Below are 15564 nucleotides of genomic sequence, written 5' to 3'. Positions count from 1 at the left end.
TCCCAGCCCCAGGGCCCACGCTCCGGCCAGCCCCCCTGCAAACGCCCTCCCCGCCCCCAGCCCCAGGGCCCACGCTCCGGCCAGCCCCCCTGCAAACGCCCTCCCCAGCCCCAGGGCCCACGCTCCGGCCAGCCCCCCTGCAAACGCCCTCCCCGCCCCCAGCCCCAGGGCCCACGCTCCGGCCAGCCCCCCTGCAAACGCCCTCCCCGCCCCCAGGGCCCACGCTCCGGCCAGCCCCCCTGCAAACGCCCTCCCCGCCCCCAGCCCCAGGGCCCACGCTCCGGCCAGCCCCCCTGCAAACGCCCTCCCCGCCCCCAGGGCCCACGCTCCGGCCAGCCCCCCTGCAAACGCCCTCCCCGCCCCCAGCCCCAGGGCCCACGCTCCGGCCAGCCCCCCTGCAAACGCCCTCCCCGCCCCCAGCCCCAGGGCCCACGCTCCGGCCAGCCCCCCTGCAAACGCCCTCCCCGCCCCCAGCCCCAGGGCCCACGCTCCGGCCAGCCCCCCTGCAAACGCCCTCCCAGCCCCAGGGCCCACGCTCCGGCCAGCCCCCCTGCAAACGCCCTCCCAGCCCCAGGGCCCACGCTCCGGCCAGCCCCCCTGCAAACGCCCTCCCCGCCCCCAGCCCCAGGGCCCACGCTCCGGCCAGCCCCCCTGCAAACGCCCTTCCCGCCCCCAGCACCAGGGCCCACGCTCCGGCCAGCCCCCCTGCAAACGCCCTCCCCGCCCCCAGCCCCAGGGCCCACGCTCCGGCCAGCCCCCCTGCAAACGCCCTCCCAGCCCCAGGGCCCACGCTCCGGCCAGCCCCCCTGCAAACGCCCTCCCAGCCCCAGGGCCCACGCTCCGGCCAGCCCCCCTGCAAACGCCCTCCCCGCCCCCAGCCCCAGGGCCCACGCTCCGGCCAGCCCCCCTGCAAACGCCCTCCCCAGCCCCAGGGCCCACGCTCCGGCCAGCCCCCCTGCAAACGCCCTCCCCGCCCCCAGCCCCAGGGCCCACGCTCCGGCCAGCCCCCCTGCAAACGCCCTCCCCGCCCCCAGCCCCAGGGCCCACGCTCCGGCCAGCCCCCCTGCAAACGCCCTCCCCGCCCCCAGCCCCAGGGCCCACGCTCCGGCCAGCCCCCCTGCAAACGCCCTCCCCGCCCCCAGCCCCAGGGCCCACGCTCCGGCCAGCCCCCCTGCAAACGCCCTCCCCAGCCCCAGGGTCCACACTCCCGCCAGCCCCCCAGCGCCCTAGCCCCTCCCAGGGTCCACACTCCCGCCAACGCCCTACCCCCGGGCCCACGCTCCAGCGCCCCACCCCTCCCAGCCCTAGAGCCACGCTCAGGCCAGCCCCGCGAACCCCCGAGCCTGTGCAGCGGGAGCGCTGCGCTCACAGGAGCCGGAGGCGATGCCCCCCCCGGACTCCGCCCCCCTTTCACACCCTCGCGGCTCTCAGCTGATCTCTCCTGCTCCCCTGGAGCTTCTGGCCCCGTTCCCCGGCCGGCCCCGCCCCGCCGCCTGCCCCGAGTCGGTTCCTCTCCGCGCAGCGCTCTGGCACCGGGAGCCTCCTTTATTTCCTCCCCAGCCCGGCGCTGCTGCCGTGGGGCGGGCTGGCCCGGCTCCCCGCGCCTGGTTCCATGTCTCCCAATCTGCTTCTCATTTCCTCGGGGAGGTGACTTCCCTGCCGCGGCCCGGGACTGGCTGCAGCCTCGCTCCGCCCGCCCGCCGCTCCAGAGGTGCCGGGCCCGGGCGAGCCCGAGCGGCGGCCGCAGAGCGCGGCTGGACCCCCCCGCGCCGGGACAACCCCCCGGCTGCACTGACGGGCCCGGGGCTGGAACCGCAACCCCCCGGCTGCAGCGCGGCTGGAGCCGGGACCCGCCTACCTGCTCCGGGTAAGTACTGCCAGCCCCGCGGCTCTGACAGCGGCTCTCCGCGGTGGGGACAGCCTGGCCGGGGCCCGGTTCCCGGCCGGCCGGGGCTCGCTTCTGGGGGGCCTTGGCTTCCCGCGGGAATCGCCCCGGGGCGCGCCCGCCCTGCGCCTTCTGCCCTGCCGACTCCAGCCCGCCTGGGGTGCGGCTCATTCGCCCTCGCGGCTTTCCTGGCCCCTGCGCCCCGTCTCCAGTCCCTGTCCCCCTCGTCCCCCTGTGCCCCGTCTCCAGTCCCTGTCCCCCTCGCCCCCATGTGCCCGGTCCCCCCTGCGCCCCGTCTCCCGTCCCCCTCCCCCTCGTCCCCCTGCGCCCCGTCTCCAGTCCCCGTCCCCCTCGCCCCCATGTGCCCCGTCCCCCTCCCCCTCGTCCCCCTGCGCCCCGTCTCCAGCCTGCGCCCCCCTGCGCCCCGTCTCCAGTCCCTGTCCCCCGTGCGCCCCGGGCTCGAGCGCCGCCGACACGGACTTGTCGCCAGTTTCCACTCGCTCCGCTCCCCGGGCGGGATGGGGTGGCTGGCTCCGCGGCCGCCCGGCTTGTGGAAAGGAGGCGAGGCGGCGAGCCCGGGCCGGGCCGGACGCGGAGCCTGGGGCCGGGGCCGGGGGGGGGGGACCTGCCGGGGCCGGTCTAGGGCCTGTCGTGCGGAGGGAGGGGGGGTCCGCGGGCAGAGCCCGCCTGGCGAGGCCCCGGCCCGGTCCGCTCCAGCGCAGCTCCCGGCGGGTGGCCCGTAGGCGCTGCCCCGGGCTGGGTCCCCCCGCCCAGCGCCGGCCGCTGCTGCGGTCTCGGGTCGCTGCAGGAGGCAGGTGCGTGGAGCGGCCGCTGCTCCGAGTCCTCCAGCCCGGGCAGGTGGCTCCGCGGGCGGGCGGAGCTGGGGCGTTTCCAGGCAGCGAGAGTGAGCTGGGGGCCCCTGGCTCTGTCTGCCTTGGCCCGACCCCTGCCCCCAGCCCCTGGCAGGGACAAGGCTCCTTCTGCCGGAGCTGGGGGCGGGGGCCCTGCAGCCTGGCCCTGGCAGGTTCCATGCAGAGGAAAGTTCTCCTGCCAGGGCAGGTGGGCTGAGCAAACCCCTGGCTGGCCAGGAGGAATCGGCCCCTGCACCAGTGCAGTGTCCCCGCACAGACTCTGCAGCTGGTTCGCTCGGGTTAGCCCCCCGGGCTGCCCAAAAAAGCCGGCAGAGCCCGGCTGCTCAGGGTGGGGAATCGGACCCCTGCCCTGCAGCGTGGCCGCCTTAGCCCGGCTATCGACGCAGCTAGCCCAGAATGGGTCCGTCCGGGCAGCGCCCTCGCGTGGGCAGGTGGCGTCCCCAGGGGACAGAAAAGTTCCATTAGTTGCTGCGGGACGTGGCTTGGCGGCAGCACCGGGCCTCCGGCGGCCTGGCTGGGCTACTGCCGGGTAACGTGGCCTCGAGCTGCCTTGTGCCTGCCAGGCCTGGCTCGGGCATGCCCAGCGTGGCTAGGTGGGGGAGGTTACCGGCCTAGCGATGCCGAGAGGTGTGCTTCTAGCCGTGCAGAAGGTGCGTTAGCAGGCCTGGCGCTGCCTGGAGGCCACCTGCTGAGCCGCGAGAAGGGGCTGTTGTGCTCTGGCCGTGCCGTGTCCTCGTGCACACGAGGGCTATGTGGCGCACGGCCCTAGTGTACACGCAGGAGAGCTCCTGCCGGGGGAAGGCCCAAGGCCACCCTGCAGCACATCGGCGGTGCCTGCGGATCCCCTTCCTGCTGGCACGCTGCGGCGGCGCTGGCTGGGGCGCTGGCTGGGCCTGGGGGTGGGTGTTTCCCACCCCTGACTACGGCAGCTCTGCCAGCATGAATGGGAAGCCAAATTGCTCTTGGCTGGGTTGGCCGTGGCCTAGCGTCCGTGTCCAGGCACTGGCCAAGCACCCTCCGAAAGCCCCACGCTAGTTGTGCTGCACAGCCGGAGGAGCAGCCTGCAACCCTGCCACAGCGGGAGGCTGACTGCATCCCCCGCCCGGCCCGCAGCCTCCCTGGCCATGGGCGCCGAGAGGCCAGTGGGAGCAGCTCAGATCCGCCAGTGGCGGTCCCAGAGACCGAGGGCTGTTCCAGGGTGGGGGTGAATGCAGGTCCCCCAGCACATCCCAGTGAGCGGGGGGAGGTGTCTGAGCATGGCGGGGTGGGGTGGGCCCAGCGGGTGAGCGCCCGTCCTGAGGGCGATGCGGTGGGCACAGGCTGGCGTTTTACAGGGCACGAGGTGACAGCGTTCGGGCTAGGTACGCGGCGGCGGGAACACGGCCTGAGGGATGCGGGGCAGGCATCACAGCTCCTGGCAACACAAGCCCCAACGTCTTGGGTTGGGGTCTGTGACCCGGAGGCCTCGGGCTCTGGGGCTGTGGGGGACCCCGGGCTGGGGGCGGGGCTCTGGGCTGTGGGGACCCCGGGCTGGGGGCAGGGCTGGGGCTCTGGGGGACCCCGGGCTGGGGGTGGGGCTCTGGGGCTCTGGGGGACCCCGGGCTGGGGGTGGGGCTCTGGGGCTGTGAGGGACCCCGGGCTGGGGGCAGGGCTGGGGCTCTGGGGGACCCCGGGCTGGGGGCAGGGCTCTGGGCTGTGGGGAACCCGGGCTGGGGGCAGGGCTGGGGCTGTGGGGGACCCCGGGCTGGGGGCGGGGCTCTGGGGCTGTGGGGGACCCCGGGCTGGGGGCGGGGCTCTGGGGCTGTGGGGGACCCCGGGCTGGGGGCAGGGCTGGGGCTCTGGGGGACCCCGGGCTGGGGGCAGGGCTGGGGCTCTGGGGGACCCCGGGCTGGGGGTGGGGCTCTGGGGCTGTGAGGGACCCCGGGCTGGGGGCAGGGCTGGGGCTCTTGGGGACCCCGGGCTGGGGGCGGGGCTCTGGGGCTGTGGGGGAACCCGGGCTGGGGGCAGGGCTGGGGCTGTGGGGGACCCCGGGCTGGGGGCGGGGCTCTGGGGCTGTGGGGGACCCCGGGCTGGGGGCGGGGCTCTGGGGCTGTGGGGGACCCCGGGCTGGGGGCGGGGCTCTGGGGCTGTGGGGGACCCCGGGCTGGGGGCGGGGCTCTGGGGCTGTGGGGGACCCCGGGCTGGGAGCGGGGCTCTGGGGCTGTGGGGGACCCCGGGCTGGGGGTGGGGCTCTGGGGCTGTGGGGGACCCCGGGCTGGGGGTGGGGCTCTGGGGCTGTGGGGGAACCCGGGCTGGGGGCGGGGCTCTGGGCTGTGGGGGACCCCGGGCTGGGGGCGGGGCTCTGGGGCTGTGGGGGACCCCGGGCTGGGGGCGGGGCTCTGGGGCTGTGAGGGACCCCGGGCTGGGGGCGGGGCTCTGGGGCTGTGAGGGACCCCGGGCTGGGGGCAGGGCTGGGGCTCTGGGGGACCCCGGGCTGGGGGCGGGGCTGGGGCTCTGGGGGACCCCGGGCTGGGGGTGGGGCTCTGGGGCTCTGGGGGACCCCGGGCTGGGGGTGGGGCTCTGGGGCTCTGGGGGACCCCAGTGCGTGCTCAGGGGTTCACAGTGCGAGGGGATGCCGGTGGCTATTGGAGGGAGACGCAACGCAGCTGTTGGAGCAGGGCTGGCGAGCTCAGGCTCCCTCCCTTGGCCAAGCAGCCGGCCGTGCTCGGGGTGCGCGCCGGGGACGTTCCATTGGATCCATTAACTAATGGAATAGTGGAGGAGAACGCCCGCGCTCCTCCTGTGAGGCGTACGGAGGGGCAGCGCCCGCATGCAGCCCGGGCCAGCAGGACTCCCCCTGGCCCCGGGCACCGCGCCGCCTCCCGGCTTTGAGACGTACAGCACCCCTGGGGACTCCTGTCCATTTCAAAGTGGGCCGCCGCTGGCCCTGCCCCCTCCCACGGAGCCAGCCCCTCCGCTCCGCCCGAAGCAGCAAGGGGGAGGCACCCCGTCGCTCCCATCCCGGTATGCACCCCGCTCTCCTCCCCCCACGCTCGCACTGGGCCTAGAGCCCTGCGTCCGCCCACCACGCCCCTCCCGAGCCCTGCAGGCTGGGCCTGCCCTCAGGGCTGTCTGACCAAAGGCCGACCCCAGGCCGAGGGAGGGATTTCTGGAGCCCTGTCAGATGTGCCCTGCGCCACCCGGGAGCTGTCTTTCAAAGCCAGCCAAAAGCTGTCGTCTATTAATAGGCTAGTAAAGAGCCATCCCGTCTATTTTAACATCTGCGCCCGGCATGCGAGGGGACGTCCTGGAGAGCAGCCCGCGTTGCTCCTGGGTGGGGCGGGCTGGGGCGCTCTGCAGCAGAAGGGTGCGAGTCCCCCAGCCCCCGGGCCGGCATGGGAGCAGCGGTAGGAAAGGCCTCTGCATAGCAGGGGTGGTCCCGGGAGCACGTGACGGAGCGGAACAATGCAGCAGGAATGTGTGAAGGGCTTTAGGACGCCTGGGCCAGGATTAAGGTCGTGTAAAGCAACGCGCCCGCCACCGTTAGACGTTAATAAATGGCTCCGTGTCCCGCTTTGCGGCTCCTGGCTCCAGGTGTCGTCTTGAGCCCTGCCGGGCTAGCGGGAGAAGCCGCCTAAGTAAGTGTGGGAGCAAGGAGCCCGAGGGTGAATGCAGCAGACTGGGTGGCTCCCTGGTCCAGCGTGGACGTCTGGGCCCTCGCGATCTGCCCCTTCTGGGGGCCAGTGGCTCACATCCCTAGATTGCCCTGCAGCAGAGCAGAGCTGGCCTGGGAGGGATCGCAGGGTTAAAAGCGCGATGACTCTTGTGCTCCCGCTCGCTCCGGGTTCTGTGTCTCTGGGCTAACGCCCCCGGAACACGGCTCCCTGGTGATACTGGGAAAGCTCTTAAGCCACCGTGCGCAGGCAGCTCTCCCACACGGCACTGCCTTGTCTCGGGTCGGGCTCTGCGGATTTCTCTCCACTGCTTGGGATAACCTAGGAAATCTGGTTTCTCCGTGGGAGCCTTCCCCGCCCCCATGGCAAGCTGCCGCTGAAGTGAGCCACGCTCTGAGAAACCGGGCAGGTTCTGAAGGACACGCGTGTAAATCGGGAGTCGTTCTGCTCGCTGCATCCAGCTGCTTCCGTCTCCCTCGGGAACGGAGAGCAGGGTCTGGCCTAGGTGGTTTCAACCATGAAGTCGGAAGGGTTGTCCCTCGTTCCGCCTGGTTTCAGCCCTTTCCCCAGGCTGCAGCAATGCCCGGCAGTGTCCAGTGCTGGGAACGCCTCTTCCATGTTCTCCCTGTAGGCGCGTGTCCGTCCGTGCGCGTGTGCCATGGGGAGGGAATAGCAGATGCCTCCAGACCCGCTCTACTCTGAGAACCAGCAGAATGGGACCAAATCCAGGAGCAAAACCTAGGAGTGCAGCTGCCTAGAAACAGTTTGTGTTTTTTCTGACTTTTAAATAGAAAATGGGCCTGTGGGGTAGAGCGCATAAGGAAACACCCGCAAGCCCATTAGCACCTTTGCCATCTGTGCCATTAGCAACCCCCGCCCGAGCGCGCTCTTCCTCCCATTACCCCTCCCAGGGGTGCACTGAAATGCTATTAGTGCGCTCGTTCTGGCTCTGCTCAGGGTACGCCGGAGCACCTCGCCAGCCGTCCTTCGCGCCGCCCGTGGGTGGTGCCGTGCACACGCCGCCTCGGCCAGCACCGCTAGTCTGGTACCTGTTCTGTGCCCCGCCGCTGGCTGTGGGGGCGCTTCCTTCGTTCTCGGGCGCGCTTTCACCCTGGCGACACATGGAACGGTTTATCCGTGGCCGGGTTGAGTTTGTCTTGGCACATTCCACTCCTCGGCTGGGGACAGAAGCATTCCACAACTGGCGCTGGGCAAAACGCGCCCGAAGCAGAGCTGCACAGGGCCAGTTCTGCGGTGATGGGCACCCCTGGGTGAGATGGGCCCAGTCTCCGTGTTAGAGGGAGCCCCGCATAAGGGCAGCCCCCGCCGCAGTGACGAGTTCAGCCTCGCAATGGGGCACACTCCAAGCATAGTCACCCATCTAGTTTCTTCTTTGCCCTCCGAGATTTCCTGCTTCCCAGCTGCATCTCAATTGGGAATTGGCATTGTCCAGATCTGTGGAGCCACTGGGGGCTCTGTGCCCGAGAGGAGCACGGCAGCACAGGCTGGGTCACAGAAAACCTCTTGGCGTTGTCCCCCCGTGTGCTGATTGTGACGGACCGGGCCGTGTCTGGGCACAGCTGAGGGCGTCCGCTCAGGGCGAATTGCTCAAATCCGGGGCTCCTTACAGCCCCCAGGCTGGAGACCTCTCCAAACAGGCCACAAACCAGTCCCACAGAGCGCTTCAGCAGCCTGCCTGAAGCCTCCCGAGCAAAACCCCTCCGACACCCCAGCAATATCCGTGCCCCAGATGGCCCCGGGCCTCATACACAGGTGGGGGGTCCTAGCACCCAATCCCACCTATCCCGAACAAGTTCTGTCCGGTTCCAAGAAACCAGCCACAGATCCCTGGTCAATTTACCCTCCGGACCTTACCCACAAATCACGCTGGGCCAATCCTTTAGCATCTATATCTAAAGGTTTATTATCACAAGAAAGAAAAGCCTGAGAGTGAGGTTGTTAAAGAATAGTACGTTACATGCACCGAATCTCCCAGTCCTCGATGCAGGCTCTAGCAGAGATGTTGCAGCTGCTGGTTTAAAAGTTCTTGTTGCACATCCTAGCATCAGGATGGGTTCACAGGTCTTCTGGGCTCTTCGATCCCTGCAGTGCTGCCTCTGGGATGAAGTGCTGAGCTGAGAACAAAATGGCATCAGCCACATGGCCTCTTTATACCTCCTTCCTGGCCTCTTCTTGTATGCAGCAGGTCACCTGGTCAGAGGCCAATCTCTATGTTCCCTGCTGGCTGCTCTCAGGTGACAGCCCCCATTCTTTGGGTGTGTCCTTGGGCCATTGAGAGCCATTGTCCCACAGGGCCTGGCTAATCATCCTGTCCATAGCCATGCTTAACCACATTCAGAGAAATATTCAGCTTCCACACACATTACAGATTCCTACCTACACACACAGACATTATATACTCACATAAATAGCGTACATAAGATCAGCAAACAATAAACTCCCATTCAATACCCCACATAGCTCCCTTTTATACCAATTTCTGGGGCCAACACCCCCACCTAGGGGTGCAGCAGCGATCTGGCTGCTTCCCTCCAGTTAGGTAATGTGACACTGATCAAGCCACAGACACCCCCTTCCTGCCCTCAGGGGAACCCCACCACCCTGTGCTGCTGGGACAGAAGCTCTGGCCTCCCCCAGCCCAGGCTCAGAGCTGGGGTTACCGCCCCCCTGCAGAGCGACACAGCTCCACTCCAGGAGGCACCCAGCAGACCAACCCCCAAACTCATCTGTCTTGCCCTAGAAGCGTTTTACCCAGAGAGAGCTCATAAGGTCAGGTCCGCCCCTTTGGTCAGTGGAAGAGAGAGATGCGCAGTGGTTGCTCCCTGCCCCGCCCCAGGTAACAAGTATGTACACAGGTTTGATAATAAACAAATGTGTTGCTATGAAGTATAAAGAGCCGCAGTCCAGTGGTTTCAAATGAAAACAGTCAGATCAAAGCAAATGATTAAATCAAAACAAAACCCACCAGCTAATCCCGATCCCCCAAGGAACGCGTTTCATGCAAATTCTCACCCTAACCAGCTGTTCAAAGCATCCCTTTCACAAGCCAGGCAGCCTCCTAGCTCGGCCTGACCCCTCCCCCTTTCAGTCTTGGATGTTTCCGAGGGAGGGGGTGTCTCCTGGCATCTGGCAACTCCCCGATTGTTTGGTTCCCCCCTTACGTCCCTTCTGCCCCAGGCAGGAATTCTTTGGGCTCCCTTCAAACTTTTCTCACCTCAAGAGGAAGGTACCAGCTCCAGCCTGGGTTTCAGCACCAGTGGCCTGGCCACACATCTTTCTAAGAGCAACCACAGTTACAGGTTGCCGATTTGATCGCCAAGCCATTACGTTTCCATTAAGAGCATCATAATAGCCTCATTAGCCCCTGTAGAATTATAAACCGATCCACCCTTCATATTGGTGACTTCTCATGCAAGAAGGATTCATGGGATCTACAGGTTCAGCAGATGACACCCTTGAAAGTGACATGCCCCGTGGTCTGTTTTGCATAAAGCGTCTCTGAGTTCTGCCTTCTCAGAAAGCATGGAGGGGCCGAGGCACCTCCCGCGAGATCCCTGCGAGAGGGCTGGGCAGGGTCCCTGGCAGAGGCCGTGCTCAGGAATTCTCTTTGCCGTGGGTTACATCCCCACCCAGAGTCCCCAATCCTGGCACATCCTTCAGAGGAGTTTCCCCAAAGTTCCTGTCCCTGAGCGATCCTTCCCTCTCTCCTCTCCATCAGAACTCCGTCCCACCTGTCATTCTCCCCTCCGTCATCCAATCGGTGTGCGGGATCAGTAGCATGTGACCAATCATCGTCTCGAAAGGCTGGGTAATTAACCTGGAATGGGGGGAGTGAATTGCTGGCCAAGAGCGGGGGGCTGGAAGTCGGTTGTTGGAAATGTTTGCGTAACAGGCAGCCCCCAGAGCCGGCCGCCCTCTGGCTGGGGCTGGAGCTGAAAGCGGGGTCGAAATCGTACTCGTATTTGGCAGGAATCGATTGGCCAGCCCTATGGAGAGCCGCTTTTGCTCACTGCGCCGGGGCCCAGGCCTGGGTGCTGGGGGAGGGGCTGGGGGCACTGAGGCCTGGGACTGAGCATCGGGAGCTGCCTGGCCTCAGGGTTTGCTGTGCCAGGGTGGGCCCCACCCCCCACCCGTGGGCCCCACCCCCACCCACCAAGCAGACTTGAACATTGGGCAACGGGCCCTTTCGGAATCTTTTTCGGTCACACTGCAATTCCGCGTGTAATCCGCACCCCCGCCATGCTCCCGTTCCCCCAGCCTTCTGGCCAGGCCCCCGCGGCTCGCCAGCACCACCTGCGCTGCGCTGTGCCGGGCCGGCCTGGGGCCCCCTCCTCCCCAGATGAGTTCAGCTCTGCCTGGAGCAAAGGGCAGCTTGCAAACAAGCTCTTCCCTCCCCAGCCTGGGAGCTAAGCTGGGGGGGGGGGGAGCGCAGCGGCCAAGGGGACACCAGACTTTCCATTTCCAAACGAATTCCATATAAGGCAACGCGTTTCCCCGGAGAGCGGCTGAGAGGGGGTCTGTGAAAATCCCCTGGAATGAAGCTTTCTTCTCCCATTGCCCTGGGAGGGGGAAGCTCCCTTGTCACGATGGAAAGCAGCAGGAACTGCCCTGGGGGACGCCCCGGGCACCGCATGGCGGAGAGCTGGCCGGCCGTTCCCCGCCGGGCTTGGGGGCGGGCTGGTACCACCAGTGCCACTTTCCTGGATTAGCCCTTGCCCCGTGCCCACACAGTGCACCCACACGGCTGCATTTCCTAAGGACGGCAGCCCGCGCCTGCCCGGGGCACCTGTAGCAGACTGGAGGGGGGCTGCCAGGCCCTGCCCGAGGGGTGGGCTCGCCCAGAGGAGAACCGGCTAGTGCTGCTGCCTGCTAACGGGGCTGCGGGCGAGCGCTCCAGGCCCTGGTCCAGCCATAGCAGGGGGCCTGCACAAGGCGTCTCCTTCGATCCAGCCTGCTGTGCGCTCGGAGCCCAGGCAGCTCACGCTGGCTGTTCGCCTGCTCATCCCGTGCACCTGACCCGCAGGGAGAGGCCTTTCAGACCTGGCTCCTTCCGCCAGCCGGGCACCGGGCGCCCCGGAAGCGTGAGCCAGTGGGCTGACAATGGCAGTGCAGCCGGGCCAGCGGCATCAGCTGGCGACCTGTCCCAGCCTGCTCGTTCGCCCCGAGGACACTTCGGGCCCGTCTAGACAGCGGCGTTCCTTCGGGCTATGCCTGTTATCCCGAAATGCGTCCCCCGCGTCCGGACGGCGCGCCGTTATCCCGAAATGCGCCCCCCCGCGTCCGGACGGCGCGCCGTTATCCCGAAATGCGCCCCCCGCATCCGGACGGCACGCCGTTATCCCGAAATGCGCCCCCCCGCATCCGGACGGCACGCCGTTATCCCGAAATGCGCCCCCCGCGTCCGGACGGCGCGCCGTTATCCCGAAATGCGCCCCCTGCGTCCGGACGGCGCGCCGTTATCCCGAAATGCGCCCCCCGCGTCCGGACGGCGCGCCGTTATCCCGAAATGCGCCCCCCGCGTCCGGACGGCGCGCCGTTATCCCGAAATGCGCCCCCTGCGTCCGGACGGCGCGCTGTTATCCCGAAATGCGCCCCCCCCCGCGTCCGGACGGCGCGCCGTTATCCTGAAATGCGCCCCCCCCTGTCCGGACGGTGCGCCGTTATCCTGAAATGCGCCCCCCCCTGTCCGGACGGTGCGCCGTTATCCCGAAATGCGCCCCCCCCCGCGTCCGGACGGCGCGCCGTTATCCCGAAATGCGCCCCCCCCCCCCGCGTCCGGACGGCGCCCCGTTATCCTGAAATGCGCCCCGCGTGTCCGGACGGCGCCCCGTTATCCTGAAATGCGCCCTGCGCGTCCGGATGGCGCGCCGTTATCCCGAAATGTGCCCCGCGCGTCCGGACGGCGCGCCGTTATCCTGAAATGCACCCCCGCGTGTCCGGACGGTGCGCCGTTATCCCGAAATGCGCCCCCGCGTGTCCGGACGGCGCGCCGTTATCCCGAAATGCGCCCCGCGCGTCCGGACGGCGCGCCGTTATCCTGAAATGCGCCCCCGCGTGTCCGGACGGCGCGCCGTTATCCTGAAATGCGCCCCCCCCGTGTCCGGACGGCACGCCGTTATCCCGAAATGCGCCCCCCGCGTCCGGATGGCGCGCCGTTATCCCGAAATGCGCCCCCCCCCCCCCGCGTCCAGATGGCGCGCCGTTATCCCGAAATGCGCCCCCCCCCCGCGTCCGGACGGCGCGACGTTATCCCGAAATGCGCCCCCCCCCGCGTCCAGACGGCGCGACGTTATCCCGAAATGCACCCCCCCCGCGTCCAGACGGCGCGACGTTATCCCGAAATGCGCCCCCCCCGCGTCCGGACGGCACGCCGTTATCCCGAAATGCGCCCCCCCGCATCCGGACGGCACGCCGTTATCCCGAAATGCGCCCCCCGCGTCCGGACGGCGCGCCGTTATCCCGAAATGCGCCCCCTGCGTCCGGACGGCGCGCCGTTATCCCGAAATGCGCCCCCCGCGTCCGGACGGCGCGCCGTTATCCCGAAATGCGCCCCCCGCGTCCGGACGGCGCGCCGTTATCCCGAAATGCGCCCCCTGCGTCCGGACGGCGCGCTGTTATCCCGAAATGCGCCCCCCCCCGCGTCCGGACGGCGCGCCGTTATCCTGAAATGCGCCCCCCCCTGTCCGGACGGTGCGCCGTTATCCTGAAATGCGCCCCCCCCTGTCCGGACGGTGCGCCGTTATCCCGAAATGCGCCCCCCCCCGCGTCCGGACGGCGCGCCGTTATCCCGAAATGCGCCCCCCCCCCCCGCGTCCGGACGGCGCCCCGTTATCCTGAAATGCGCCCCGCGTGTCCGGACGGCGCCCCGTTATCCTGAAATGCGCCCTGCGCGTCCGGATGGCGCGCCGTTATCCCGAAATGTGCCCCGCGCGTCCGGACGGCGCGCCGTTATCCTGAAATGCACCCCCGCGTGTCCGGACGGTGCGCCGTTATCCCGAAATGCGCCCCCGCGTGTCCGGACGGCGCGCCGTTATCCCGAAATGCGCCCCGCGCGTCCGGACGGCGCGCCGTTATCCTGAAATGCGCCCCCGCGTGTCCGGACGGCGCGCCGTTATCCTGAAATGCGCCCCCCCCGTGTCCGGACGGCACGCCGTTATCCCGAAATGCGCCCCCCGCGTCCGGATGGCGCGCCGTTATCCCGAAATGCGCCCCCCCCCCCGCGTCCAGATGGCGCGCCGTTATCCCGAAATGCGCCCCCCCCCGCGTCCGGACGGCGCGACGTTATCCCGAAATGCGCCCCCCCCCGCGTCCAGACGGCGCGACGTTATCCCGAAATGCACCCCCCCCGCGTCCAGACGGCGCGACGTTATCCCGAAATGCGCCCCCCCCGCGTCCGGACGGCGCGCGGTTATCCCGAAATGCGCCCCCCGCGTCCGGACGGCGCGCGGTTATCCCGAAATGCGCCCCCCGCGTCCGGACGGCGCGCCGTTATCCCGAAATGCGCCCCCCCCCGCGTCCGGACGGCGCGCCGTTATCCCGAAATGCGCTCCCCCCCGCGTCTGGACGGCGCGCCGTTATCCCGAAATGCGCCCCCCCCCGCGTCCGGACGGCGCGCCGTTATCCCGAAATGCGCCCCCCCCCGCGTCCGGACGGCGCGCCGTTATCCCGAAATGCGCCCCCCCCCGCGTCCGGACGGCGCGCCGTTATCCCGAAATGCGCCCCCCCCCGCGTCCGGACGGCGCGCCGTTATCCCGAAATGCCCCCCCCCCCCGCGTCCGGACGGCGCGCCGTTATCCCGAAATGCGCCCCCCCCCCCCGCGTCCGGACGGCGCGCCGTTATCCCTAAATGCGCCCCCCGCGTCCGGACGGCGCGCCGTTATCCCGAAATGCGCCCCCCGCGTCCGGACGGCGCGCCGTTATCCCGAAATGCGCCCCCCCCGCGTCCGGACGGCGCGCCGTTATCCCGAAATGCGCCCCCTGCGTCCGGACGGCGCGCCGTTGTCCTGAAATGCGCCCCACGCGTCCCCGGACGGCGCGCCGTTATCCCGAAATGCGCCCCGCGCGTCCGGACGGCGCGCCGTTATCCCGAAATGCGCCCCCCGTGTCCCCGGACGGCGCGCCGTTATCCCGAAATGCGCCCCGCGCGTCCGGACGGCACGCCGTTATCCCGAAATGCGCCCCCCGCGTGTCCGGACGGCACGCCGTTATCCCAAAATGCGCCCCCCGCGTGTCCGGACGGCGCGCCGTTATCCCGAAATGCGCCCCGCGCGTCCGGACGGCGCGCCGTTATCCCGAAATGTGCCCTGTGCATCCGGACAATGTGCCATTATCCCAAAATGCGCCCCGCACGTCCACACGGTGTGCCCTTATCCCGAAATTTGGCCTGTGTGTCCGGACTGCACGCTGTTATCCTGAAATGCACTCTGCGCGTCCGGATAGTGCGCCATTAGACTGAAATGTGCCCCGTGTGTCCGGACGATGCGCCGTTATCCCAAAATGCACCTCACGTGTCCGGATGGCGCGCCGTTATCCCGAAATGCGCCCCGTGTGTCTGGACTGCGCGCCGTTATCCCGAAATGTGCCCCGTGCCTCCGGAGAGCGTGCTGTTATCCCAAAATGCATTTGAAATAAGAGCTTCTTATTCTGGTTTCCTGGGAAGCTCGTTGCCCAAGGATTAAATAACGATGTCTTTTGAAATTAGCGCTGTGTGGACAGCACCAAATTTCGACGTAAGCGGTGCAATTTGCATAGCTCAAGTTGCATCGCTGATTTCAAGGTACGCCCCACTGTGCTGCTCTGTATTTTGAGTCCTCTCACTTCCAGCCCTGCGTAGACAAACGCAGGGAGCAGCCGCAGCAGCATGGGGTCCTGTCGAGAGCAGGGATGCTCAGGGCAGCCAGCCTCGCAGGCCTGCACAATGCACCGGCTGCCTTTCTCTTTTTTGCAGAGTGTGCTAGCACTGGGATGGCTCCTTGAGCTGAATTTTTGCACCTTCCAGCTCTGGTGCGGCCGTATGGGTAGACGTGGAAATGCTAGGCTGACCCTGCAGCGATTCATGCCCCCGGAACTGGGGTTATAAAACAGACACCCCATTTAAGGCCAGGCTGAAAATCTGGCCCCATAAATTCTCTCT

At 68.2% G+C, this 15564-nt stretch overlaps 1 protein-coding gene across 1 annotated transcript in view; it reads left to right on the top strand.

The window, feature by feature from the left end:
- The first annotated feature begins 1343 nt into the window (after positions 1–1343).
- The window catches only part of NTN3 (netrin 3), a 58504-nt gene continuing 44283 nt past the window's right edge, over positions 1344–15564 (top strand). Inside the window, exon 1 of the mRNA XM_075899023.1 lies at positions 1344–1867. Within this exon, the coding sequence (XP_075755138.1) occupies positions 1384–1867 (484 nt within the window). The 5' untranslated portion in view covers positions 1344–1383. The remainder of the gene's footprint in view (positions 1868–15564) is intronic.

This window comes from Pelodiscus sinensis, chromosome 16 (assembly GCF_049634645.1).
Source record: "Pelodiscus sinensis isolate JC-2024 chromosome 16, ASM4963464v1, whole genome shotgun sequence".
Lineage (NCBI taxonomy): Eukaryota > Metazoa > Chordata > Testudines > Trionychidae > Pelodiscus > Pelodiscus sinensis.
The sequence above is the reverse complement of the archived record's forward strand: the minus strand, read 5'-3'. Positions and strand labels throughout refer to the sequence as shown.